The sequence below is a fragment of the Alosa sapidissima genome, chromosome 22 (genome assembly GCF_018492685.1).
Source record: "Alosa sapidissima isolate fAloSap1 chromosome 22, fAloSap1.pri, whole genome shotgun sequence".
NCBI lineage: Eukaryota > Metazoa > Chordata > Actinopteri > Clupeiformes > Clupeidae > Alosa > Alosa sapidissima.
The window spans coordinates 5,032,418-5,060,364 of NC_055978.1; the positions used below are offsets into that span (position 1 = coordinate 5,032,418).

The window sequence follows — 27,947 nt, forward strand, 5'->3', positions numbered from 1 at the left end:
AGGACACAGGGGCCAACCCCCGCGGTGAGGAATTCGTTAATAGGCCAAGTGTGCAAAATATAGTCACTCATAATTAAATGATGTTGATTTTATATGCGAGGAGGGGTTGGGGGGGGGTTGTGAAATGATGCACAGCTAAAGATACTAATCGGATTTGTAACGCTGAAAGAAGCTCTACAAAGAAGTGTTTTCTTTGACTAGACAGAGTAGTTTACTTTCACGTCACTGTGCAGTGTCAGTCCACAAAAGCTGATTTCCTCTGAGTTTCATAACATTAGAACATTATATGACTGAGTTTTAGAACATTAGAACATTATATGCTATTCTAGAGACATATTGCCTTTTTATCCAACCTGTAGTTAATTTTATGCATGGAAGGCTCTTATAGCCAGCCAGCTCATATATTTCCGTTGGACCCGTCAACTGTGTTGTAGTGGTTTCTTGGGGTTTTAAGCCCCCAACGTTGTCTTCAAGGCAGCGCTGCCTGGAAGGCGCTAGGGTTAGGCACAAAAGGAGCAGAGTATAACAGGAGATGCCTTTGCAACACAGCTGACACTCTACTGGAAATATATATGCGCTGTCTAAAGAGCTTTCCGTGCATAAGCCGCATTACTAAATGCTATTGACCTCGGAGTGTGTTCATACCAAAGTAAACATTTGAAATCGCCACAAATGTTTGGGAACACTCGCAAACGATCTAAAGAGATAGTTCTCCACAAACAAATATTGACACTGGGTCACCATTCAAATTGCGATGTTTACACAGAAACATTTGAATGCAGTTCAAAGAAAACATGTTTGCCTCTGTTTGTGTTTGTGTCAGTTCAAAGAATTTGAGTGCACCTTTGATCTGAATGGACAAAAGCCAGTAGGAGTCAGAGCACCCCTTATCAGCACTGTTGCGCTGTGGTTTCTATCCAAGCGCGTTACACAGGAACCCATCTGCCTGCCTTCTTAGAGGGAGGGCTGTTAAACAGGCAACACCAACTGAGCAATTAGCCACAAAATCACCCTCAGGTGCACTTCAAAGGAATAGCGGCAGGGAATATCACCAGCCAATGGCTTTCTAAAATTAAGCACATCATGCTATCACATGCTGCACACACGCATGCACACACATGCACATGCACACACACACATGCACACACACACACACACACACACACACACACACACACACACACTCACTCACAAAGTTGGAGACCAACCTGTGTAGCAGTTCACATGTTTGTGTCAGCAGGTGCTGCGCTGTGGCAGCAGAGGGTATTCCTCAGGTGCTTGCAGGTATGTGGGGGGACCAACTGCTGTGTGCGGGCAGGTGTTTTTAACGGGGGGGGCGACGACATTTGGCACAACATGAGAGTGAGCGCAAACGTCACCTTCGCTTTGCGCTTGCTGCTGACAAACATTAAACGCTCGAGCACACAGTGCACACCCTGGAAACGAGTTTTGACAGTCAGAACATGAGATTCTTTTCTAAAATAAAGGCAGGGATGATACCCATTCTGCATTGCACAACATGAAGACACACACTCACATACACACACACACACAGAGAAACACACACACGGATGCTCCACTTTTGAGTTTCTTTCTAGCCGAACGGCATGGATTGCAAATGTGAATGAAAAGGGAGGAACAGCAGAACCCACACATCTGCTCGCCGCCTTCACTTGATTTCTGCTTGTCATTGAATGCCGTTGTCATAGCACCATCGTTCCCACGGCAAACGTATGCTTTTTTGTGCAAAGCCCCGTGGAGAGCTTTTCAATGGCACATTTTATCATCCCAAGTCGCACAATGTTGCCTTTGCCTGCTATCTGTCAAAAATATGTATACTATGCGAAAAAAAGATGCACACAAATGCTAAAAAAAAAAAATTTAAAAAATCTGAATAGAGAAAAATAAACATGTTTTTGAAAACGTCTTAATGCAGAGGTGACAGGAAATTATTTATTCCCCATTGTGCATCTTACAGCAGAGATGAATGCCTTGGCATCAAATTCCAATCATTTGAGGCCCTGTGATTTAAGTGCCACACACTGGCTCCATCTGATGACTGATGGGTCACATCCTACATGGCATGAATGCAGATGAAAAGGAGTGGGGAGACTGACAGCAGTGGCATGGGCACCAGGGAGGAGGGCTAACTGATTCAGACTGACACTGGGCCATCTGCTGTGCTGTGTGTGAATGAGCAGTCTGCATTGAGTGAGCCAGTGTGTTTAAATAACTATTTGCAGCGTCCAATACATCCATATGTCGTTGTTTTTTTTCCATCTTTGATGGTACAGTAGCTGTGTGTGTGGGCAGATATTTATTTCTGTATGAATTGAAATTGATTTGTGTGTGTGTGTGTGTGTGTGTGTGTGTGTGTGTGTGTGTGTGTGTGTGTGTGTGTGTCTGTTTCTGTTTGTGATTGTGTGTATAAGAGAGAGAGAGAGAGAGAGAGAGATTGTGTGCATGTGCATGAGTGTGTGTGTAGTGTGTGAACATCTTTCTCTATGTGCGAGCCTGTGCCTCTGTGTGAACTATAGCTGAAGACAAAATACACTAATGATATCTAAACAGACGCTGGCACAGCTGAGACCTCATATCGCCTGTGTGTGTGTGTGTGTGTGTGTGTGTGTGTGTGTGTGTGTGTGTGTGTGTGTGTGTGCGTTTACATGCTGCACTGAGCTTTTTCGTGCTTCTGTATCGCATCCTTAATATTGTTTTTTTCTTCCCAGGGAGAGAATGGAGGGGGGCCTGGCCTTTAATGCTGGTAGTGAATGGCGCCCTCGTGTATTTAGGGAAGTGTCTGATGTGTCCACTTGGCCCTGCCTCCAGTGACCCCACCGCTCCGCATCGACCTCCAAACTGCCATTTCCAGGATGCCTCCTTTACAAGTCTCAAAGGCAAAGGCATCGGGATGAGCAGCAGCATCAGCATCAGAGGCAGTCGCCACCGCCGCCACCAACGCCATGGCTACAGATTACCCAAGGTTAATGGCGCCTCGTGGACGGCTAAGGATCTGGGCAAAAGCACCTGCTGTGAATCCATCAGCTGGGATGATGGATAATATTGAAGGGCGGGCTCAGGGGAGGAGGGGCAGGGATGCGTGGGGAGAAGAGTGGGCGCACCTCTCGCTCGTGTGGAGCGTAATCGAGCACTCCACAGGGGTGTGTGTGTGTGGGGGGGGGGGGGGGGGGGGGGGGGAGGAGGGGGGCGCACGCAGCCGGTCACGACCGCCACCAGCTGCACTCACGTGAGGGACAGAGGGGAAGAGGAGCGTGGGAGCGACGGATAAAGAGGGAGGAAGGAGAAGAGAGAGAGAGAGAGAGAGAGAGAGAGGTGGGACGAGAGTGTGTGACAGACACTGAGAAAAGAAGAAGCAACAGAGTAAAGAGGAGAGTTTGACAGATAGAGAGAGAGAGAGAGAGAGAGAGAGAGAGAGAGAGAGAAAAGAGTGAAGACAGAAATGAGCGAAAAGAGAGTGATGGGGAAGAGAAAGGAGCGAGACAGAGAACTATGAGGTGAAGAGTCGGCATCAAAGGAGCGGAAGACAGGAGACAGAGCGTAATGAAGAGACCAACTGAAAATGGTGAATACCAAAATATGCAGAGACAGAACAGGGTCAGAGAGAGAGAATGAAAGAAATGTCAGGACTGGAAGTCCAGGGGAAGATGAGCTGGAGAGGTACCATCGACTGAAGTGGGGTGTGGGGTGCCGAAAAAGGTCCGCAAGGACATAATGGTGATGTAGGCCCACTACTGTATGTCTCTCAGGCATTAAATCACAAAGCCTCTCTCTCTCTCTCTCTCTCTCTCTCTCCCTCCATCACAGACCTCCCCCAGCATGCTCATAATTACCCCGTGTCTGAAACCACCATTTTCACCTAACCCACGGTGCCATGCCGAGAGCTGCCTTCAAAGCCGTATCATTTACAATTATGCAGAGTGACTGAGTAACAAAGCGGCCGCCTTGTTCCCCCTCTTACCTGTTTTACATTAACAATCCCCTCCAGAGCACCTCCGGGGAAAAGACTTATTTGCAAACGGACTGTTTTTGATCGCTACCACTGTGAGGTTGAGGTGCGTGTTATAGAAAGGGGCCGGGGTAGGGGGAGTGGAGGTGGGGGTGGGGGGGGGGGGGGGGTGTGGAGTAAAACCCTGAGCAGGTGTTCGCTCCACAGTGTTGGAGAAACCAGACCTGCAGTCCCATTCATCTTAGAGAAACCTGCAAAGTCAGGCCACGTGTGTAATTTGTTGAGCGAGTGGGACGTCCGTCTGACTCAGACCGTATGAAAGGAGAGAAGGAGGGAAACAAGCTGTGGGTGGAATGTTTTTTTTTCTTTCTTTTTGTCCGGGGGCTGATCTAACACCCAGCATGGTCATCTTGACCGGCTGGACGGCCACCTTATGGTGTCATTGACCTCCCATGGACCCCACACACACACACACACACACACACACACACACACACACACACACACATACTGTACAAGCACACACACACACACACACACACACACATACTGTACAAGCACACACACACACACACACACACACACACACACACACACACACACACACACACACACACACACTCTCAATACTCAAGCTCTTATATCGGCCCATTAACATTCCAAAGAGCTTAGTCGGATCGAACGTGTCAAAGCGCACATAACAGGGCGGAGGAGCAGCACGTCAGACAGGCAGGTAGGCGGAGGTTTTGGATCCCTGTTGCAGCTGCAGTCTCTCCCTCACATCAATCGAGGCCTCTCTCACACAGCATCCATGCTAAGAACAGAGTGCCGGGATAAGAACGGCACGTACAACCAAGTTTGGCAAAATCAGAAGCTTTGCTTTGCCAACGCTGAGATTAGGGCCGTGAGATTCCGTAGGGATCTGCCAAGTAGATGAGTGTGTGATCTGTGTGAGGAGAACTCCAAGCTGAAAGCTTTCTTTTTTTCTTTTTATGCTTTTTGCAGTATGTAGATTTGCTTGAGTGAGCTCTTTTGCAATCATCTGACATCATGTTTCAGAGCAGTGGGGCCACTCTCAGTCTCCAACGAGAACAAAGTCGACTTCTCATTTGGTATGCAAAGCAGAGGTCCCCAAAAGACCCCTCTCTCTCTCTCTCTTTCTCTCTCCATCTCTCTCTCTCACACACACACACTCTCTCTCACACACACACACACACACACAGAGGCATACAGTCACAACTACATTTACAGCCGGGGTTTTGATTTGAATTAATTTCTTTGTTTACATGCGTTAGTGTCAGTCTCCTAAATAGGCTTGCACATTTAGACAAGTTACCTCGCCGATAAGCACCTATCACAGTCACTGCGATATAGCCATTGAATCACACCGACGATTTGAAAGTGAATCAGCTGATGACTTGCTTTTACACTAGTCTTCTTCCCTCTCTCCTGGTGTCAGTGCTATGTTGTCATGAAATAATTCATGCAGCGATTTTCTCATTACGGGCCGTAATGACTGAGAACAACACCACGCTGTTCCAAGAGACTTCCAATCATTCCTCACGGTGACTGAAAACACTGTGTGGTGTTTGCTCACTGCGTAATTGGTATATCCATATGTGTCTCCATTTCTCTCTCACCCTCTCTTTCTCTCTCTCTCTCTCTCTCTCTCTCCATCTCTGTCTTTTTCTTGCCTGTGAAAAGGTGGTGTCTGTGTGGTCTGGTCCTCCTGAAGATGGCTAATGATGTCAGCCCAGTTGGCTGGCTTAATGAGGTCTCATCTTAAGAATGCAGTGAGAGGTGTGTGTGTGTGGGGGGGGGGGGTAGTGAGGGATAGTGAGGGGGCCGAGGAGGAGGAGGGTGAAGGAGTGAGTGAGAGAGAGAGAGAGAGAGAGAGAGAGAGAGAGAGAGAGGAATCAAACAAGACAGCTCATTACGTTGCTCTGTTGTCTGCCCGGCACCCAGCGTCTGTAGTCTCCAAAACAACCTCATTCAGCGTCCGCAAACGTATTCCCTATAAGCTGAGGCTTCACATATAGGGCTACGCACAGCAAAGCCATTCCATTCACACTGTGAAACGCAGAATCCCCACTCACACCGCTGGGCTAAACAAGTCTAATGGCCTATAACGGACATTGTGCTTTACTCCTGACAGACACTTCTCCAGGCTACCTTGCCTTAACAATCACAACCATTGTCCATTTTAGAAGCTCTTGCATCCACTGACTACTATAAAGTATCCAGTGTCTTGACTACGACATACCATAGCAGATTAAAACCACAGGTCACATTATTCAGCATCTGTTGATGCATGTTGAATAATTAAGGAGTCACGACCACCTTTTATACTGTTAGTCAGAGGAAATACCATACTTTGAGTAGTTTTATGTGGGCATTAGGAAGCTGAGTTGTAAGTGAAACCAGGGTGATTTGCATGGGATAGGATAGGACAACACAAGACTCACAATACAACACAACACAACACAACACAACACAAGTTGTTTTCTCTGTGTAAGGGCCCAAAGACTTATGTGAGTGAGTAGTAAGCAAACAGTTTGCTTATTTTTCTCACAATACAACACAACACAACACAACACAAGTTGTTTTCTCTGTGTAAGGGACCAAGGACTTATGTGAGTGAGTAGTAAGCAGCAAACAGTTTGCTTATTTCTCTCAACTGTATTGTTCCGAGTCCAAATCTTCCTAGCTACAGTATGTATGTGTGCTAAGCTATTACTCCCATATGCTAACAGCTACCCAGCTGTTGCCAAAATGACTTGAAATGATCCTTTGAAAATATCCTAATCCCTGATACAATACAAATTTGTCTCTTTGCAATGCTGTTGGCAAACTGATGAACAGCCAAATCAGTTGAGAGCATTTTTTGGCTGCCTCCTGGAAATGATTGTTTCTGCTCTCCGTCCAGATTTTTGGACCCAACCATAAAGCCTACTGATCCAAAAACAATCATACGCTACTCTGAGTCAATCATAAACTTTTACGGTCGAACATCGAGCAAAACATTTTTGGGGGGTGTTTGTGTGGGGGTGGGCGGCTTACCCGTTCTGCTGACTGTGCCGTTCCGAAGAAGATGGGTATAAAAGCTAGCCAAATGATGCAGGTAGTGTACATAGTAAATCCAATGGGCTTGGCCTCGTTGAAGGTCTCGGGCACGCCCCGCGTCTTGATGGCGTAAACAGTGCATGTGACCATCAAGAGGATGCTGTAGCCCAGTGAGCAGATGAGGGACAGGTCCGAGATGTCGCACTTGAGCACGCCGCGGGCTTTGAACGGGTCCTGCGTGCGCTGCTCATCGAAGTCCACCACGATGTGCGGCGGGTCGCGGGCAAACCACACCAGCACGCCCAGGAGCTGCACGGAGATGAGGCTAAAGGTGATGACGAGCTGCGACGCGGGGCTGATGAAGCGCGGCGCCGTCACCGACATCTTGCCCTGCTCGAAGATGCGGTGGATGCGGTTGGTCTTGGTCAGCAGCGCCGCGTAGCTGAAGCACATGCCCAGGCCGAGGAAGATGCGTCGGAACGAGCACACGGCCACGTCAGGCGCGGCGATCATCAGGAAGGTGATGGCGTAGCACAGGAAGATGCCCGTCAGCAGCACGTAGCTCAACTCGCGGCCCGAGGCGCGCACAATGGGCGTGTCGTTGTAGCGGACGAAGGTGACGATGACGAAGGTGGTGGCCAGGATGCCCAGGACGGAGACGAAAACGGGCACCACGGCCCAGGGCGAGTACCACTCCAGCTTGATGATGGGGATGGGCTGGCAGCCCGTGCGGTTGGCGTCCGGTCGCTGCTCGTAGGGGCACAGCTCGCACGTCAGCTCGCTGGCCTGGAAGTGGTAGCCCTCGCAGCGCTCGCAGTGCCAGCAGCACGGCACGCCCTTCACAATCTTCTTGCGCTCGCCCGTGCGGCACGGGGCACTGCAGATGGACAGCGGCAACAGGGGGTCCCGTGTCCGCCAGTGCATGGCGCTCACCTGGACACGGAGACACAACAGAGACAGACAGAGAGAGACAGAGAGAGAGAGAGAGACAGGGGGAAAGAGAAACCAGAGCAACAGGAAAGGTAAGCAAAAATGGATGCAGTTGCAAGATCAAGCGAAAGAGAAAACTATAGACATTTTGGGAAAGACTGAAAGGTAGAGTGAAGAAACAGGGAGAGAAGGAGATGAAGAGGCCTGTCAGGAACAGCTGTGAAAAAGGAAAAACAATACTTTCCCACTACACAGTCTAAGCCAGAGGGAATGGCACGTCCACTCTCGAAGTACAATTACTAGTGACATACGGCCCTCACCAGGCCTTCATAGACTAGCAGTGAAAATGGGAAGCTGTTACCGAGACCAGCTTAAGGATATCTTTTCAAGCATTCAGCCAAGCCAGCATTGTAAGCTACTGGCTCAAGCACTCGCAGGCATGTCTCAAACTTGACGGCAGACTGTGGGACATAATCGTATTTGACACAAATAGGGCAGCCGTGCTATGTGCGTGATAACGCAATTGAGTTTTTACGTAATGACCGATGTTGGAGATGCATTCTCCTGTCCTAGAAAAGCAATCTAATATGGAATAAACAAATTAAAAAACTTTTTTCCTGATGAAATTATGATTTTGACAGGCATTGTGCCAGGAAGAGGCGGGAGGCGGGACTATATTTGTTGATAAGACGGCATTAAAACAAGATAGATGAGTAAATTGTAATTGATTACACTGCCAGATCCACCCACAACACTGATCTCACTTCGGCCTGTTGCGAAAAGAGCTGTCTGTGTGAAAGTATGAGGAAGATCCAGACAACATTAGGAGGCTAGACAGCTCTGGTTTAATTACTGGAAACTTCCAAATGAACAGCTAGTCTAATGCGACTTATCAAATTAAACATTATCTGCAAATAAGCAAATGAAAGTAGGGCCCAATCCCAAAGTAATCCTCAGGGGAATGGATGTATTTGTTTTGTCCTCTTTTTTCATTTCTGAGCCATGTTCTGGAGACAAGAGAGGGGAAAAAAACCATTAGATGACCATGCGTAATTAATTAGTCTTTATTTGTGTCGCTCCTCATCCCACACAAACACTTCTAATACGACCAAACAGGCGAGAGGGGTGGGAAACAACGCAAGCTGGAGTCTCTGAGGGACTGTGCCAAGGCTAACGCTGTTGCACTCCCCTCCATTTCCCCCCACGCTGAACGAACAGACGCGCAAACCACACGACCACTGCCAAAACACATGGCTGACATTTTCCGCGCGTGTAAAAGGATTTGAAACTGTAAAGAGTTTAGTGCACGCCGAGGGAATTAGGAGGAACTGGAGCACTAGACTTCTAGACGGAACTTCTTGGAGAACATCCGGAGGCCAGCTGATTGCCTGCTTTTTCACTCTTACTACACACCTGTGCAATGACCGTTGGGGAGCAACAACACAGCTCGTTTTTTTTCTCTCTAGTGCTTTCCCGGAAAAAAACAACGTCAACGTCAAAAAAAAAACAACGTCACTACTAATGGACAAACTTCTCTTCCCTGCCCACCCTCTCACACACACACACTCTCTCTCACACACACACATTCTCTCTCACACACACACACACACACACACACACAAACACACACACACACCACCAGCTTTTAATTTGTTTGATTTGTCATTCTTTCTCCTGCAAAATGCAAACATGCCATTTCTTTCACTCTCTCTCTTTTTCTCTCTATCCTTCCATCTCCCTCACTTCTCTTTCCATCTTCCTCGCTCTCTCTCTCTCTCTCTCCCCCTCACTCGTTTCCTCTACACTGAGTATTTTGGCCATGGAAATTTTGCTCATTTAGGAATCCATTAGTTTTTGTTTTTCAGTCAGCCATAAAAGCATTAAGCTCCTATTAGTCTCCTCATCTTTCATCCTGCCAGCTAATGAAGCCCTCTGTGCACTGTTTTTCCCATCAGCGTAATTGCCAGAAAGGTGGATATCCTCGGTGCGAAAAAATCCTAACGCCGGCAAAATATTCACCTGCATTCACTGTACAGCAAGGCAAGGCCTCTGGGAGCCTATAATAATTCGTATGACGAGGAATAAATGAGGGGTGAGAATTTGGGGGTGTTTTTTTCTCTTTCTATAATTCTGGCTCTTGGCCTTACGTTCAAGTGCAGCTTGTTGGACCAGTGGCCGATGACTTTGTACTCGGCGGCGGACTTGTTGTTCATCTGGTACTGGAAGATGTCGTAGCGTCCTGGCGCATCGCCATTCTCATTGAACACCACGGGAGTCCCAGCAGTCCCTGGAAGGAAGGATAGATAGAGAGAGAAAGAAAGAGAGAGAGACAGAGCAAGAGAGGGAGAGAGAGAAGAGGCAGGTGAATTAGTCAGAGGTCCCTGTGAGACCTGTACCAAAGTTTGTTGCTAGAGATGTGAACTCTTAACAATACTTGACTGTAGCCTTGGCGATTTCAGGAACACTATGATTCTAGGAACACCTACTGTTAGTGCTGCATTGATGCAGGCGGCTCTCAAGGTAATCACGACGAAGAGGAGAAAAAAAGACTAATTTTCCCCCGCAGCTATACCAGTATTGGTTTGAGTTACTGCGTGACAGTTTGAGTGTATCTGGAAGTGTGTGCATACATGTGTGTGTGTGTGTGTGTGTGTGTGTGTGTGTGTGTGTGTGTGTGTGTGTGTGTGTGTGTGTGTGTTTGTGTGTGTGTGTGTGTGTGCATATATAAACCCTAAGTCCCGAACTCTCAGATGCTCGATTCACACTTCTTGGCTCTACCTGTCGCCGGCGCCTGAAAGCCGGCTCAGGTGTCAGAGCTATAAATAATGCATTGGCGCGGCCAGCAGAAGGAGTGCAAAGAGAGAGGGGGAATGAGAGAAAGAAAGAGAAAGAGAGAGAGACAGAGGGGGTGGGAGGAGAGAGATAGAATTGCTGCATCGTCGGAGGTGTAAGCTACACAACCTCCCCAGGCAGCTCGAACCTTACAGATGGCTCCCTCTCTCTTTCTCTCCCTCTCTCTTTCTCTCCCTCTCCCTCTCTCATTCCTTCTCTTTCCCTCTTTCTTTCTTTCCCCCTGCCGATAATGCTAAATGCACTGCGCCCTCTTCTGCTGCCTCCCACTTACTCTGCGCTCCAAGTGGATATTTCAAGATAAAAATGGGGTGGGGGGGGTGTTATGTAGATCTGGGAGATCAAAGGAAGCGAGTAATTACAAACACACATATTTTAAGGGTGCGCCGCACGACTAAAATGTCCTGCAGATTCTCCCGTTCGTCACCCGGGAGCGCCGCAGTACTGAGCCCCTGCCACGTCAAGATGGCGGAAGGATAAGAAGTCATCGAAAGGGTAAGAGAAGAGACGTGCCAAAAGTGAATGAAGTCAGGAGAAAAGAGAGGGAGGAAGTGTGTGAGCTGTGAGGATGGAGGGAAGGCAGGCAGAGTGAGAGGGGGATCAGTAGAGTGACACAGAAAGAGATAATAATAATAGCCGTCCGTACAGCAGCATGTGTTTGGTCGTGTCACCGCATCTGTCCGCGCTATTCTTAATACAGTCTGCTGGAGACAGGACGGGCGCTTCCACAGGATATTCTCAGCCAGCTGCACCCACCAGTAATAAGGGAAGGTGGGATTCTGGGTGGAGCGCTGGAGCAAGCCCTGTGACACCAAGCGATGACCAATGATCTGTCACAGGGTACTTGGATGCAAATTAAAAAAAAAAAAAAAAACGATTTCTCTCGGTTTGGCGCCTTAGCTTGCCCGTACATCCCCCGCCCAGCTTACAGACGGCACACGCAGGTGTTAATTAGAAAAGACAGGAAGGCTTGTCACCATTATCCGCAGCTTAGGGCATGGTTACACACTGCACTCCTCTGCTTAGCGCTCCCCATTTCTCCTTTTTTTCCCTTCATTTTTCCGTGGGCGTAATCTCCAAGCTCAGCCGAGCTCAGGCATGGGCCCGGGAATGATGTCAATTAAGGGGCATTCCATCAAATTTTAATTAAAAGCAAGGGGAGGAAATGTGCCAATATATCACCACTGTAACTCAATAGACCTTTACAGAGGAGGGTCACCGATAGTTTCTGGGGGGATCCGGAATCTTCCAATTCATTCCAGGCATGATCAAGAACATCTGAAGCAGGAGACACTAAGCTTGTTCACACGACTGAGCAAACTGAAAGCTGCCCTTAGGGGACTTGGCTTGTGACTTTGTGACTCGAGGGCTTGTTTCAAAGCACTTGCAGTGGACAGAGAGGCTAGCTAATGGGGCTATCGAGTGCCTCAGTGCCCTCCACTCGCGCACGCTTTGGCCCTCATAATTATATGAATCACAGCACCTCATAAACGTCCAACAGCAACAGAGACTGGGAATTCTGCCCCTACGACGAATGAAAATCTGGTTCATTCGTCGGTTTGGCACCAGTTTAGTCTCATTAATCCGAGCCATCTAATCAAAACACATCGCTGACAGATGGGTTAGTGCTGCTATGTATTTCATTAATTTTTCCCTTTCACTCTGATTATTCTCAAGCTGTGATGATACAGTACATTATGTGAGGAAATACTTGAGTGAAAAAAGTCAAAAATAAAGATTAATTCATACAGTCTTGCATTCATTAATCAGATGATTTCATCCAAAGCTATTTACATTAAATATTTGCAGTGCATTAAGTATACATTATCATCAGGAGCCTATATGATATATCAGTCACCCTATGATCTGGTTGTTGCCATCATATTGCTCTGCTCATTTTTTTTTTCATGAGAAATCCAATTATGATTTGATGACTCTTATCATTTACAGCATCAGGAGTGAAAGATTTTGTTTTTTATTCATCTGGTCACTGTTTTTTTTTTCTTTTTCTTATCAGCTCCTGACCTCAAACTTCCTCTCTGCAACACTCCCTTTCCAACTTTGCACAGAGTTTGTCAAAAGAGACAAGCCATCTGACGAGGCTGAAGAGAAAATTAGCGTGAAGAGAATAGCTGGCGTCTGTCTCCTCATCCTCGTTTGGTATCTTATGAGAATATGACTTACAAAATTGGCTCCTCGGATTGGATCTGTGTGGAAATGAATCAGAAACTTGGCGAGAGTCCTTTCCTCCTGTCAAGTAGGTGTTTATGCACCCCCTGGCACAGACACGATCAAACTTTGACTTTCAGGCCTCGCTTAGCTACTACTCTGAAGGAGAATACACACACATACACACACACACGCACACACACACACACACACACACACACACACACACACACACACACACACACACACACACACACACACACACACACACACAAACATACACACACACACACACACGCACACAAGCACACACGCACACACGCACTCTGTACTTGGCCAGCAGCTGATCTGTCCGCGTGGCTGAACGGTCATTACTAGATGTATTTCGACATGCCGATTTGGCACCTGCCCGCATCACCAGGCATGACCTGAGGGGGAGGGTTGGATCGGTGATTTACCCTCGACTCGGCTTTCATCGTCCAAGCGCTGGAAACGTTCCCACTTGATAAATGCCGAACTCCGGTATATATATATAACTCCTGACGGTCGCGGAGAGTGTAAGTCTATGGACCGTTTTGCATATCAAAGGGATGCAAGTGAGCAGACTACTTGAGATTCACTTACCATTTAAGAGCCCAATTCATTCACTGAATCAAGAAACAAGGCTGTCTCTCGTTCTCTCTCTCTTTCCCTCTCTCTCTCTCTCCCTTTGTCTCTCTTTCATAAGTGATAATGTAATTTAATCAAATCACTTAGCGTACAAATTCCTCCTAATAGCTTGATCGTGTTACACAACTAACAGTTCAAAAGGCCAATAACATCCATCCAGGTGTATAAGGGAGCCTTAGACAAATGAGAGTCAGAGGAGGATCGATCCTGACGAGCAGACTAACGGATGGTCCCTCATCCTCGCCCCCCCTCCCCTCCCCTTGGTCATTTAGAGGTGGGTGGGCCCTCTCTCGCTCTCTGTGGCTTGTGTGCGGTGAAACTGGACTCTGAGGTTACTAATATCCCGGCTAAGAGGCGGGGATGACACTGGCGTAGGAGATAAAACAGTGCAGCCCGGCGGCTGCCAAGAAGCCCCCCTCCAGAGCTCTCGCAGTGCAGCAAAAACAAGCTGCTTCCAAAGTTTCGAATTTCCAAACTGACTGGAGAAGGCCAAAAAAACAAAAACAACAACAACAAAAAAACAGAAAACAACTTCCTGCATCTGCTGCTGATATTTTGATAGATTGTTACGGAGGCAGTGCCACCGAGATAAACAAAACGTGCAGTTTTCAGTGGAAACCCTGCATATTGGAATGGGATGAGTATGTGCTTCCTATTTCTGTTTGGTGTCGTCTTGTCTGTTGTATTGTAGAGCACACTGCAGCAAATTCCCAATAACTTCTGTTGTATGGCAATTAAAGTATGGAATCTTAAATGTTCCGGAATATACCAACAGTTTTGAAGACACAAAACAATAAGAAGCTGTGGCTAAATTGGGATACAAATAGGGGACATATCTTAATATTTTACAACATTGTTCTGACTGGTCCAGAACACTTCCATGGACCTTCGATTAATCTTCTACATTTGGTCTCCTAAAGCTGCCAAATCTAGCTTCACAGCGCAAGTGAACCTCGTAACGATGCTGTAGCTGAACCTGAAATCAAACTTAATGATCAGGTGCACCAGCCAACCCCCGTCGTCCTCCCTGGACTGTTCCACAAATTAGGTCCATACATTGCGGCTTAAAATCACTAAGCTCCATTACATCAACACAGCTGACAACTGTAATGACCGACCTGTCGTGAACACATGGCACATAGTTTATCAGGCATAAAACACACACACACACACACACACACACACACACACACACACCAACCCTTATTACGGCGAGCAGAGACAACCTTTTTTAATGGAATTGTTTATGGTGAAAGATGGTGATTTCAAATTTCAGGCAATTTTCTTCCATAGACTACCCTGGAAACCCAGAGTTCTCGCGAGAGCACAATTTGAATTTGCTCAGCGTTTCACTCTGGCAATCAGTAATGATGCTCATTACCCATGCCGTTGAAGCCGAGCTGCACCGGTGTATCTGATATAGGCGGGCCAGAGGTATAAACAGATGACGACAGCACTGCGACTGAATCAGTCAGTAAACATTGCAAGATGGCTACAGATGAACACCGGTTGTTTGAAACGTCTTTGACCGCTACAATGAACGATTGAATGAATTATTTTTTTTTTTTGGTGGGGGTTGGGTAGATAAAGGAGTGTGTACAGTATGTGTGTGTGTATGTATGTATGTTTTGTGTCTGTGCGTGTGTGTCTGTATGTATGCATGTCGTGTGTATGTGTGTATGTATGTACTGTATGTGGTGTGTGTGTGTGTGTGTGTATGTACAGTATGTGTGTGTGTGTGACGCGTGTTCCAGTGTTGGTGATTTAATGTGATACTAGCTCCACGTTTAGACTAAAGTGTGAGGGAGCCGAGCCTCTCATTAGTCGCACGCTCTTGCCTGGCAGCTCTGTAAGGCCAGTGTGGCCCTCAGCGATTTGGCTCCGCTGGCTTCATTAGAGCCTGTCAGAGCGGCGCGAGGGGAACAGCAGCAGCAGCAGCAGCAGCAGTAACAGCACTAGCACTGGGCCGCCATGACACAGCCACATGATGGATACAAATGTTGTGGTTGTTGTTGTTATTGATTTGTTTGGGTGGAGGTTCCAAAACATGAGGTGAGGTCGACCTGGGTTCTTTCTTCTAACCTGGACTCCACCACCAAACCCTCGTCCACTTGTCACCAGAGTGGACGTCTATGCGTTGCTCTGCTTGTTCTCTCACTCCTTCAACCCTTGTCAATGAAGATGGAGGCCCATCCTCTAATGCTGCTGCTTGGTGTGCTTATAATGAGGGAGAGAGGGGGCCGGCCTTTAAAAACCGAGAGACAGGAAGCTCGCCAGCATCTTGTGCTAAATAAAAGGGACGAAAATGGAAAAAAAAATGATATAGATTCCTATCCCATCCTGAGTGTCAGAGGACTGTCTGTGTTTATGTGACTGCTGTGCACGATTGCGGCCCTCAGGTGTGTGAATGTTCCCCCGCACAATCACAAGCAACAAACCGCCACACGTCCCAGTGACGAGACACTTTCCCTCTCCACTGATGGCAACAAGCTAACACGAGCCAACGAGGCATGTGCAATCCAGGCCGAGGAGCCCAATGTCCTATTAAAATCGACCCAAATAGCCGGCTTCCTTTCAAACTCTAAAGTGCTGGAAGGATCACATCCACACACAGGAATGGCGACAGTGGCTCTGCCTAACTTTCAGTGTATTGAATTTATCTCGAGCTATCGATTTTTTTTTTTTTGTACTTCCCTGTGTAGGCGAGACTGATGGTGGGGGCGAATCTGTCTGCACACATGACAAACCACAGAAAACAAGCCACTCATTGAAGGCTAAACCTTTCAAGTGCTTTGACATTAACCTGGAAAAAAAGAGAGAAAGCCAGCTTAGGAAAAGTATTACCTAACAAAACAGCTTTGCATATTTTTACATTTTCTGCTGCCTGAAATAATGAAATAACATACAAACGAGACTGCACCGAGCAAGAACTAGAGAGGAAGTTGGTTAATTCAGAGAAAAAAGCTCTCAAAGGCTGTTTTCTCCTGCGTTGGTGCTTGTCAACAGTTGTTTGTGGAAATATGCATTGCTCCACTTGTGGGCGAATATCAATTTTCTCAGTGCGCGATGAGAAATGCACAGCGATTAGATTTCGCAGGCTCTGCCATCCATGTTTCTCCTTGCGAGTACAAGAAGGATTTGTTTTTGTATTTTCAAACACAAAACACACACAGCATTAATAGTCCTATCTCCAGCGTCTTTCTTTTTCTCTCACTCTCTCTCTCCTTTCCTCTCTCTTCATCAGTTGTTCGCTCCATCCATCTTCCGACACTAATCTAAAAATAAGCGTATGTAGGAACTAGCTGGAGCGAGTGTGATTGCCGCTGAGCTGGCGATTAGCCCTTGGCGGCGGGCTGCATGCTGCATGGCGCTGGACGCCAGCCTTCAAATCAGCCCGATTCACTGCGTCCACCTCCACTGTGGTCGGCTCCCCGACAACATGCAAGCAGTCGCACGCACGCACACACACACACACACACACACGCGCGCTTACACACACGCACACGCACACACACGCACGCACACACATGCACACACACACGCACACACACACACGCGCACGCGCACGCACACACACACACACACACACATGGGAATGCATAACACTGCATAAATGCATAAATGCACATATTTACATGTATACATTATTGCCAACAGAGTTTGCACATGTATACTATCATACATCACATACACACACACACACACACACACATTCAAACACTGGATAATTGAAAGCCTTCAACATGGCACATGTTCCATATCCTCTGATACCAGTCTTCCCTTTCTTGCCTGATCTTCCGTCATCCTTTCATGTGACATGTTCAGCTCAGTCAGTTGTGGTCATCACACACACTCACTTCCTTTTAATTAGCCACTGTTGTAGTCATCACACACACACACACACACACACACACACACTTGGCGGGTAATGTGTGTGTGTGAGAGACAGAGTATACATGTGTAAGGTGCGTGTGTGTGTGTGGGTGTGTGTGTGTGTGTGTGTGTGTGTCTTCGTGTGTGCGTGTGAGAAGGAGGAGGGGGCTTCCTGGCACCCCACCACATTGCGGTGCAGTCTACGCACAGTGCCCCGTTGCCGGGTGATGAGCCGTAATCAGTGTCCTGGCATCACACGCACATCACAGTGCTCATCAGCACACAGAGAGAGAGAGAGAGAGAGATGGAGGGAGAGAGAGAGATGGAGGGAGAGAGAGATGGAGAGAGAGATGGAGAGAGAGAGAGAGAGAGAGAGGAGAGTGAGGACGTCTGATTACGGCAGATGTGATGGCAGTACTAAAACTGGTCCTCTGGACCGGGCCCAGGCAGTACCAAACAGCGCTGTCAATCTGTCTGTAGGGCTTTGGCTTTCAGGCGCTATACGCTGTGCTCATCTGCCGTTAGCTCTGATGAGCTGAGTGTTCCAAGATGGATGCATTTGGAATGGAATGCTATGAATATATCTGGCGATGGCCTTAACAATAGCATCCAATTGGATTGCTGATTATTTGAGTAGACCCCTTTGAAACAACAGGTGTGTGATTGTGTGTGTGTGTGTGTGCGTGCATTTGTGCATTTGTGTGAGTGTGAGTGTGTCTTTGTGTGCGTGCATGCATTTATGTGTGTGTGTGTGTGTATGTGTGTGCATCACCACAACATGATTTGCAACACACTACAGTGCAGTCAAACAACCGCATATATCCTCATTAAACATCCAAAATCTTCACCACACCATAACATACCTAACCAATGCAAAGTTTCTGTACACACACAAAGCTCAAGTTGACACATAGTAGTGTAGGCTGCAAGTTTTTTTTTTTTTATCTTCTTTCATTCCTTCCTTTTCTTTCTGTTTTCTTTCTTCCTTTTTCATCATTCTTTCATCCAGCCATCAAGGTCTTTGGCGAGGTGTGTGAAAAGAAATGTACCTTGGGGATCTGCAAAGGCAATGACGGATACAGAGTACAGGGAGGAGAAGGAGGAGGAGGTGTGTGTGTGTGTGTGTGTGTGTGTGTGTGTGTGTGTGTGTGTGTGTGTGTGTGTGTGTGTGTGTGTGTGTTTGGGGGGGGGGGGGGGGGGGTTGGGCGAGTAAGTGAAGGCACACTTTGTACCAATGTATTCAGCCTGATGCTGCTGCCGCCACCACAACAGAACATTTCACAACATTTCAAAGGCCAAGCGCCATTCACTGCCAGCACTCTCCGCACGAACGCGACATGGGCACCGCGCAACACGTAGCGCCTGGCTATGCTGGACTGTCAAGCCGTTTCACAGTAGCCATAATTTGCGAAAATGTTGGAGGGCAGCTAAGAGCCTTTTTTACGGGGGGAGGGGACTTCATAGCTTTCACTCAAACACACACACACACACACACACACACACACACACACACACACACACACACCTGCAGAGTGGAAAGTCACTACAGTTAATGGTTCCACGGAGTGCACCTTCAAAATGGAACTCTCCGGAAGGTCAAGCAGAGCTGGAAATGGCCGTAGTCTCCTGCATTATTAGTAATGGCGTTATTGCATGGAGCGGATTTAGCTGCCATCGAGAATGAGGGAGGGTGATGTTGACCTCATGTAGTCATATGTGTATAGCAATGATTATACCTTACTCTTCTACCTCTGATACATGGGGGTTTGATATGAATGTTTTTTTTTTCCCCTTAGGAAACGTAATGGCACAGATTAAAGGAGTTGATGCCCTATGGCTATAATGACACAGATTCTACATGGGAGAAAGGTAAGTGGTGCAAATCTGAATTAGCCTGAAAAGCCAAGCCGAACTTAGCCCTGGCCACAAAATTTGAGGAAGTCCGGTCTGCTACCCTGGAAAAGTTCTCGCAAGAACACAATTTGAATTGTCTCTGCGAGACACTCTGGCAGTGAGTAATGATGCACGTTACTTTTGCCACTCCATGGGGAGCCAATCACATCGGTGTATCTGATATAGGCGGGCCAGAGGCAAGCTAAACAGATGACAGTCGTAGTTTTATCCAATTGCGTCAAAGTCCGGAATCAGTCAGTAAACCTTGGTCGTATTGTGTTATCCAATTGAGTGCAGTGAGATTTTCAAATGCACACTTGGTGCCGCCCCTCGAGTTGGGCAATTACATTATTCGTGGCCAAACCCTTAACCTTTCTAGATTACCAGGGTCTGGAATCTCCAGGCTATTGATTGTATGCTAAATGAATAAATATGAATGTAAATAGTGATGATGACATGTTGAAAAAAAAATTGTCTGCAATCTCCAGGCTACCGGTCTGTTCTTGTTCTATAGACCCTTTCAACAAGGTAAACAAAAACAATGCTTGAACATTCTATTTGGGCCCCAATCTACTTCCTCTGCATTAAGATAACATATGGAATGTTAAAAAGGAAGTCTTGTGGGGCCAACTATGATGCTGATAATCGAACTCTCTTGAAAGGGACCATTGACAAGCCTCTATGAAAACTTGAGAATTGTGCAGACCAATCGAATCGTCCGGGCGGGCTTTATACAATGATAGACAGATGAGCAAAGATTGACGTGACCTGAGCTCGCTTCGTTTACAATAATTTGTTTACAGCGAAAAGCTTGTCGCTAGAGAGGCTACACGTTTACGTCACTATAGTGTCTGTTGTACAAGATATTGCCAGTGCAGTAACTTAAAAAAAAAAAAAAAAAACAGAAAAGCATAAAGCATTTGTCGAGAAGAATGATGTTCTGACTGTTTTCAGCAGGATTCACGCCTTCACAGTAAGCTATTTTGTTTCTTTGATTGGTTAGGTTTATTCAATTGTGTGCAGAGGCATTTCACCCTCTGTGTCGGTTAAAACATGCCCCATAATCACATCCCAATGCTTCCAGACTCAAATTCTGAATAGAATTTTGAGTATGGCTACGTCAGGCTAAATCTGAATAGCTCCTTATATGAGAATAATTGATCAATTTGTAATTTTATATAACATTCTAAATAATATTGACCTATATCTATAATTTAGAATGCTCTATGGCGATGACGTCATTTTTCTTCTTTTCATTTATTTTATAGGTTCACAGACATCCTCTTTTATAGGAATCTGTTGCTATTTTCTTTCTACAGTATCAGTTTTTTTCTCAATCTTTCTCTCTCTGTCTTGCTGTGTGAGAGATCTGCATTGCACCAGTCTATTGTTTGCCTATGTGTGTGTGTGTGTGAGTGTGTGTGTGTGTGTTTGAGTATGCCTGAGGAGCCAGGCCTGTGTGCATAGGTATGTGTGCATAGGTGTGTATTGTGTGTGTGTGTGTGTGTGTGTGTGTGTGTGTGTGTGTGTGTGTGTGTGTGTGTGTGTGTATGTGTGTATATGTGTGCGTGTGTGTGTGTGTGTGTGTGTGTATGTGTGTGTGTGTATGTGTGTGTGTGCGTGCATGTGTTCCATCAGCAGCAGTTTCTACTTGGCTCGGCTGAGTGGGTCGATGGGGGCAGCGTGCCGGGGTCGGGCCCAGGTGGGCCAGCTCACGCTGCTGAGAAAGGTTAGATCCGCACGACGGACGGTCCGCCCAGTGGGGCACGGTGCTCCAGGAAGAGGGCCCGGATCGTTACGGAACACCCTGACCCCGGACGCTGTTTTCCCAGGATGCTCCAGAGGCCAGGGCCAAATTAAGAGAAACGCAGGAGGCTCTCTCTTGTCTCCGTCAAGACAAGCTCCCAATTGATTTTTGAAAACTCATCAGCAAGAGCATCAAGAGAGTCCTTTTTGGCCAGTCTGCTATTCTATAAGGGCATATTTGATCGGTACAGATCCATGCCACTGGCATACATCCATAGACTCATCCATTTAAACACCACACACACACACACACACACACACACACACACACACACACACACACACACACACAAACACACAAAGAGAATGAGTTCAATGTTTCCCCTTTTTGGTTGCTGGCAGGCAGAACTGTATTAATAAGCAGACAGATCCTGTGCTTTTTTCCAGGCTACAGAAGGGCAGCTGGGGACCAACAACTTTTCAGCCGAACTTTTCTCTCTGTCTTTCTCTCTTTCCTGTCTGTCTCTGTCTCTCTTTTTTTCTTACTGCCGCTCCCAAGCACGAGGCGAAGAACAGGCCTGCAGCCATATTGAACACACGGCGAATCACAAATCCAGCCGAGCTGTTTTCTTGTTTTGTTTTATGGCGATCAAGCTAAAGCCACCAGGCCAAAATCGATAGAAACATAACGTGCAGTCTATTACGTGGTCGTCGCAGAGACATTACACCTGGAAGGGAATCACTAAGGCTTTAAAAGCATAAGCACCATCAATTAAAAGGATAGCTCCACAGGATGACACTGCTTATTCTCACCAAAGTGTATTACTTTACTTGAGTCTCTATTCCTGTGCCTGCAAATTGCAATACTACAATGGTTCTCCTCATCCTTTTCTATTTCTCTCTCTCTCTCTCCCTCTCCCTCTCTGTCTGTCTGTCCATCTCTCTGTCTGTCTGACACTCTCTTCCAGCCATCACTGACATCAAATCAAAACAAGTCAAAACATTGTGATGCTCCCACCATCTGACAAGACAAAGTTTTCAAAGTCATGAGTCCATGAAGTGTAAGCACGCAATTGCCCTAATTGCCTTTCACTAATGGCTACACTGACATATGCAGCACCCCTTCTTTTCCATCCAGCAACACAGCATAGATAGAGAGTCTATTTGTTGAAAAAGACAAAGAAAAAACCAACAACAACCATGTCTCCTGCTCCATGAGGGGAAAAAATGAATACATGAATTAATGTGTTTTTAATAGTCTGGCATGCCACATCTTCCTTCTCCGAGACAGACGTAATCGCTCAATGGCAATTATGCAAATCACAGAACTCCGAGGCAAATATAAGCAGCCAATAATAAATGAGCAGACTGAAGCATCAATTAAATAAATAAACGAGGGGCAAGGAGTAACGTGGAGCTAATAATGAAATGAAAATGCCTTGTGTGGTTTCAGAGAGACCAAAATAAATGGTTCCCCGTCATCAAAACCTTGGGGGAGACTGAGGAATGGCTACCCTTTATTCTTGGAAGTCTTACAAAACAAAAAAAATGTCAAAACAAAAACAGAATATGAAAGGAATCTGCCGTTAGAGGTTCCTCCAGGTGAGCGCACCATACAAAGCACATGTAGAAAGCTACTAGAAAGGACTACAAAGTATGTTGGTTTTTACCTTAGTATTGTTTGATGTACCCCCCCCCCCAAACACACACACACCTACATGACTTTTAGCACTTTTACATCCCTCTCCCTATGCTACAGACCTTTATTTTCTTATTTCATCACACGTCAAAACACAAACACACACACACACACACACACACACACACACACACACACACACACACACACACACACACACACACACACACACACACATATCTGACTTTCTCCAACTTTTGCACATCTCCATAGAACTTTTTATTTATTATTTTTGATTTCTTGATATCTACCCGTCCTTGATTGCCTAGCCTTTCTGCCCCCCCCCCCCACCCCCATCCCCAACACACACACACAAAACACACATCATCACTGTCATCACCTCACATACATACAGTACACTGCTTGCTACAGTAAGCCTCCTCTACATACTTGCCGCACACTGCCCCCCCTCCCTACATACACAGCACATTGTCTTCAGGATCTTCTCCAACACACATCCTCTACATACTTACAGCACACTGCCCCCACCTACCCACACACACACTACACACACACACACACACAGTCACTGCTCCACTCCCCTCCCGCCCACACACACATCTTCACTGTCATCACCCACATACATCATACATACAGTACTCTGCTTGCAATAGTAAGTCCCTTCACCATACTTGCAGTACACTCCCCCCCCCTCTCCCCTACATACACAGCACATTATTTCATCAGGAAGCTTCTCCAACACACATCCCCAACATACTTACAGCACACTGCCCCAATACACAGCACATTGTCTCATGAGGAAGCTTCTCCAACACACATATTGCACACTGCCCTCTCCCAACATACACAGCACACTATCCCATCTCCCTTGTCATCCCCCCAACACACACACCACGACCTCTGGCAGTTGGGTTAGCCCCTTGAGCCGTGGATCTGCCCAAGGTTTCTTCCTTGGTAAGGGAGTTTTTCCTTGCCCCTGTTGCTCTTGGGTGCTCCTTGTTGGTGCCCCCCCCCCCCCCCCCCCCAATCCCAATCCTCCCCCACCTTAATCTACTAAACCCCTCTTCTACTGCCCCCCCCCCCCCATATAAATGCACAAATAGGCTGACACCAGACATAATTTCACTGCATTTCTTACATCCAGTAACTATATGCATGTGACAATAAACTTCCTGTTATCCTTGTATCCTTGTATCCTTGTATTTTGAAGGGCTGGTTTGCTACTTTGAAATTCCAGCAAAGTGACCGGCACCAACAACAAGTTCTCAATCAGTTTAAATGGACCGAGCCATTCAGAATGTACTGTGCCATTTGCCTCCATCTACTCCCAAATGTGTGCAATTTTGTTTTATATTATACTACGAAATATCATATGATGCAAAAGTACTGACTATTTGGGGAAAGATTTCAAGAACTACCACTGCTTGGTCCTTGCCAAAAACACTCTAGAACGCCTACAGCAACCGTACCACTCTTGGGTCCTAGTGCCCACGGGGTTCATGTCCGACCCGGGTCAGTTCCCAATCCCACCCCATCTCTCTCTCTCACTCGCTTCTCATTAATCTCTCACTATCCTGTCACAATAAAGGCAAAAGAGCCCCAAAACATACACTTCAAAATAGATAAATAAATAACTTCGATATAACGTGGCTGACTGTGACTGAAATGTATTTTCGTCATACCTGAAACATGCAGAATTCAACCGTTTGTTACATTATTGAGCGTCTCGACAAATAAATGTAAGGGTATAAGAGTAAGTGGATAAGGCTAAATGGACTGGTCTATTTGTAAACAGTCAGGTCAATGGTGTTGTTTGTGTGGGCACACAGACACACAGTAATTGTGTGTATTTAGCTGTGTGGAGGTCAACGTGAGGTTATGGTATAATGCCATAAAGGTTTTACCTTCCCAGGAAATATAACTGGAAGTTACCTAACAGCTAAATAACAAGAACAACTCAGCTAAGTAATGTAATGTTTGACACATCACATAATAAGCAATATTTGGCAGTGAATGTTTTTAAGGATAGCTGACATCTTGAAGCTTAATAGATAAATGGCATGGCTTTTACTGACTCACACGTCCATTCTTAAAGTAACAACACCATTCTTAAAGTGACTTCATATTTCCGATGCTGTAGTAGATCATTGTCTCTGGTGATGAAGTTGCATAAACACAACACTCTGCCTTATTGGACTATATGCCACTTTATTCAGTTAGTAAAATACATGGATAGGTGTCCATAGTGCATGACTAATTAGATGTTGGGGCAGTTTGATGGATGCAGCACCATATTAAAGAACAGGGAAAAACATCATTAATCAAATTGGCATTGTATTTACTGAAAGTAAATCCACACAGGACCTGTTGTAGAATCACTGTTGCATTAAATGTGACCCCACAGGAAAAGGCAGTGAGGTAATAGATTGCAAGAAATATAAATACACACACACACACACACACACACACACACACACACACACACACACACACACACACATACACACACATACTAAAACACAAAAATAAATAGATAATGACACGTATAAGTCACTCTGAGGACATATCGCTCTCCCAAGGCCAATTGCACCCAACTGTATCTAGAAATGTTAACAAATGTGAAAAATAATTGGTGGATCCACCCTGTCCAAAATTTTAATGGGTTATTCCTTGGCCCATGCAACACCCCTCCACTAAGCACACACACACACACACAAACACAGTCATACCCTGCCTGGACTACTCAGATATATATGCTATCACACAAATCCTCTGACGCATTCCCGCATACATAAAGCAAACAGTGACACCAAGTCGATGCCCTTCGGACGCTGACGAATACCATTCAGCAGGCGTGCGTGTGTGTGTTTGGGTGTTCAGTGCGCAGTGACTGTGCTTGTGGCACGGTGACCGCTGCCCCACCACCGGTTGTGACTCACCGTTAAAGTTGACGGCGCGGATGTAGCCCAGGAGCTCCTTGCCGTTGATGCTACTCATGCGAGGGCAGAGGCCAGGGTAGCCGAAGCACAGGTCCTTGTGCATGCGGTGGAGGGCGTGGGCCATGGCGTAGACAGCGTCCATCACAAACTGGACCTTGCCCTCCTGCTCGTAGGTGGAGTCCCGGCCCACTTTCTCCAAACCTGTGCAGGAGAGGACAAACAAAGTCTGATGGTGAGGACGGATGGATGTGCTTGGTGAGACTTTTACTTTTTTACCTTTTCTTTTTTTTTGTTTTTGTTTTGTTTGTTTTTTTTTTCTTCTTTTTCATAGTGTTGTTCTTTTTCTTGCCATCTGGTCCACTAGGGACTTGGCAATCCAGAATGCTAATTTTAGTGATTTCTCTCCACTGACTGAGCACTCAAGAATGCACACATATGCAGAGACAAACACACGCACACATGGACAGACAGACACACACACACACACACACAATCAAGACACACACACACACAGACTCAAGACACGCCAGGAGGTTGACAATTCCCTTCAGAATGTGGAGCTGTTTGGTATGGAGCCAGGCAGCATGTAGCCGTTCATTAGCTTAATTAGCTAATCAGACCATTGAACATCCCCAATGCTGATGCCATGTGGAGCAGACAGTCCCTACGGCCGCTTATCCGTTAGTGTTTAAGTTAACACACGTCAGCAAGAACACCACGACAGAGAAAAAAGAAACAGTATCCCCTTAATTTCCTCTTTCCCTCTCTCTCTGCCCCCCCATCTCTCTCTCTCTCTCTCTATCTCTCTCTGCCCCCTATCTCTCTCTCTCTCTCTATCTCTCTCTGCCCCCCCATTTCTCTCTCTCTCTCTCTCTCTCTATCTCTCTCAGACAGCCATCATGGTCATGTTTTCACTGTCCATCATCTCATCGTAGGCCGATGAAAAGGTCCAACCCGCACGCAAATTACTCCGGCCACCATCTGAGCTCAGGCAAGCCAAGCCCCTACGCAACCTTCAAGGCAACAATAGATAAATAAAAACATGCCGCGACACGCTGAATTAACAGTACCTGCGAGGCTTTAATCAATACGAGTGTCAGTGCAGAATTAATAGGCCTCCGGTAAATGAAATTCAATTCAGTTTTATGGCGGGGGTTGCCAGGCTCAGTGCAGCGCGGCGTGGCATGGGCCCCGTATGAAAGTGATGCATTTGTTCCACCGAAAAGGAGACTGATTACTCGCCTCCTCCCCGGTGATGGATAAGACCCAGGTGGGGTTGGGAGGTGCGGGGGTGGGGGTAGTTGGGGAAAGGGGGAAGGGGGAAGGAGGGGGGGGGGGGGGTAGACATGGGGGCTGGACTCAGGGAAAAACAGCGGAAACCAGTGCAGAGTCAACGTGATTTGTAATCTGCCTCGCTGCAGTCACATCTTTAGCCCGACCCATGTTTCAAAGGTTAGCCAGGCGCTGACGACAGGGTTGTTTTGAGGTGGGATGGAGTGGGAGGGGGATGTGTGTGTGTGTGTGTGTGTGTGTGTGTGTGTGTGTATGTTTGTGTACCTGTGTGTGTGTATGTGTGTGTGTGTGTGTGTGTGTGTGTGTGTGTGTGTGTGTGTGTGTGTATGTTTGTGTACCTGTGTGTGTGTGTGTGTGTGTATGTGTGTGTGTGTGTGTGTGTGTGTGTGTGTGTGTGTGTGTGAGAACAACTGGACACCACCACCACACAAAATGTGTCAGGTACACAAAAAGGTACCCCCCTCCAAAAAAAAAGGTACAAATACTGTCTGCCAAAGACTGTCAGCTGCCTTTGATTCAGGCATCCATGTAATCATCTCCCACAAGCCAGAAGACTTGAGCTGATTGGGTTTATCTAGCGCCCGTCCCAGAGCAGGCGGGTGCGTAAAGCTTAATGGAGCACTGGAAAAGCTGCTGAGCCACTGCTCCCCCTTCGCCAGCTGACGGCAGCGCATTCCCAGACGGCAACGGCGGCGGCGGACGAGTGTTTGGGCGTCCGAAGAAAGCGAGCGAGAGAGAGAGAGAAGTGGAGCTGTTTGTACGCCTACTTCTCTACATTGCATCATTTGTTTTATTCCTACCTTCTGGTTGGCAGAGATACGTTCATGTGTGGTGTGTGTGGGTGTGTGTGTGTGTGTTGTGTGTGTGTGTGTGTGTGTGTGTTGTGTGTGTGTGT

General features: G+C 46.8%; 1 protein-coding gene across 4 annotated transcripts in view; it reads right to left on the reverse strand.

Annotated features, from left to right (window-relative positions):
- The window catches only part of grm8a (glutamate receptor, metabotropic 8a), a 163,374-nt gene that overhangs the window by 12,032 nt on the left and 123,395 nt on the right, over positions 1-27,947 (reverse strand). For 3 of the 4 annotated variants that reach the window (XM_042078880.1, XM_042078881.1, XM_042078883.1), the window contains 3 exons: positions 25,760-25,960; positions 10,108-10,247; positions 7,028-7,963 (listed from right to left, as the gene is read on the reverse strand). In XM_042078880.1, coding sequence (XP_041934814.1) covers positions 7,028-7,963; positions 10,108-10,247; positions 25,760-25,960 — 1,277 coding nt within the window. The other variant, XM_042078884.1, reaches the window with a different exon arrangement.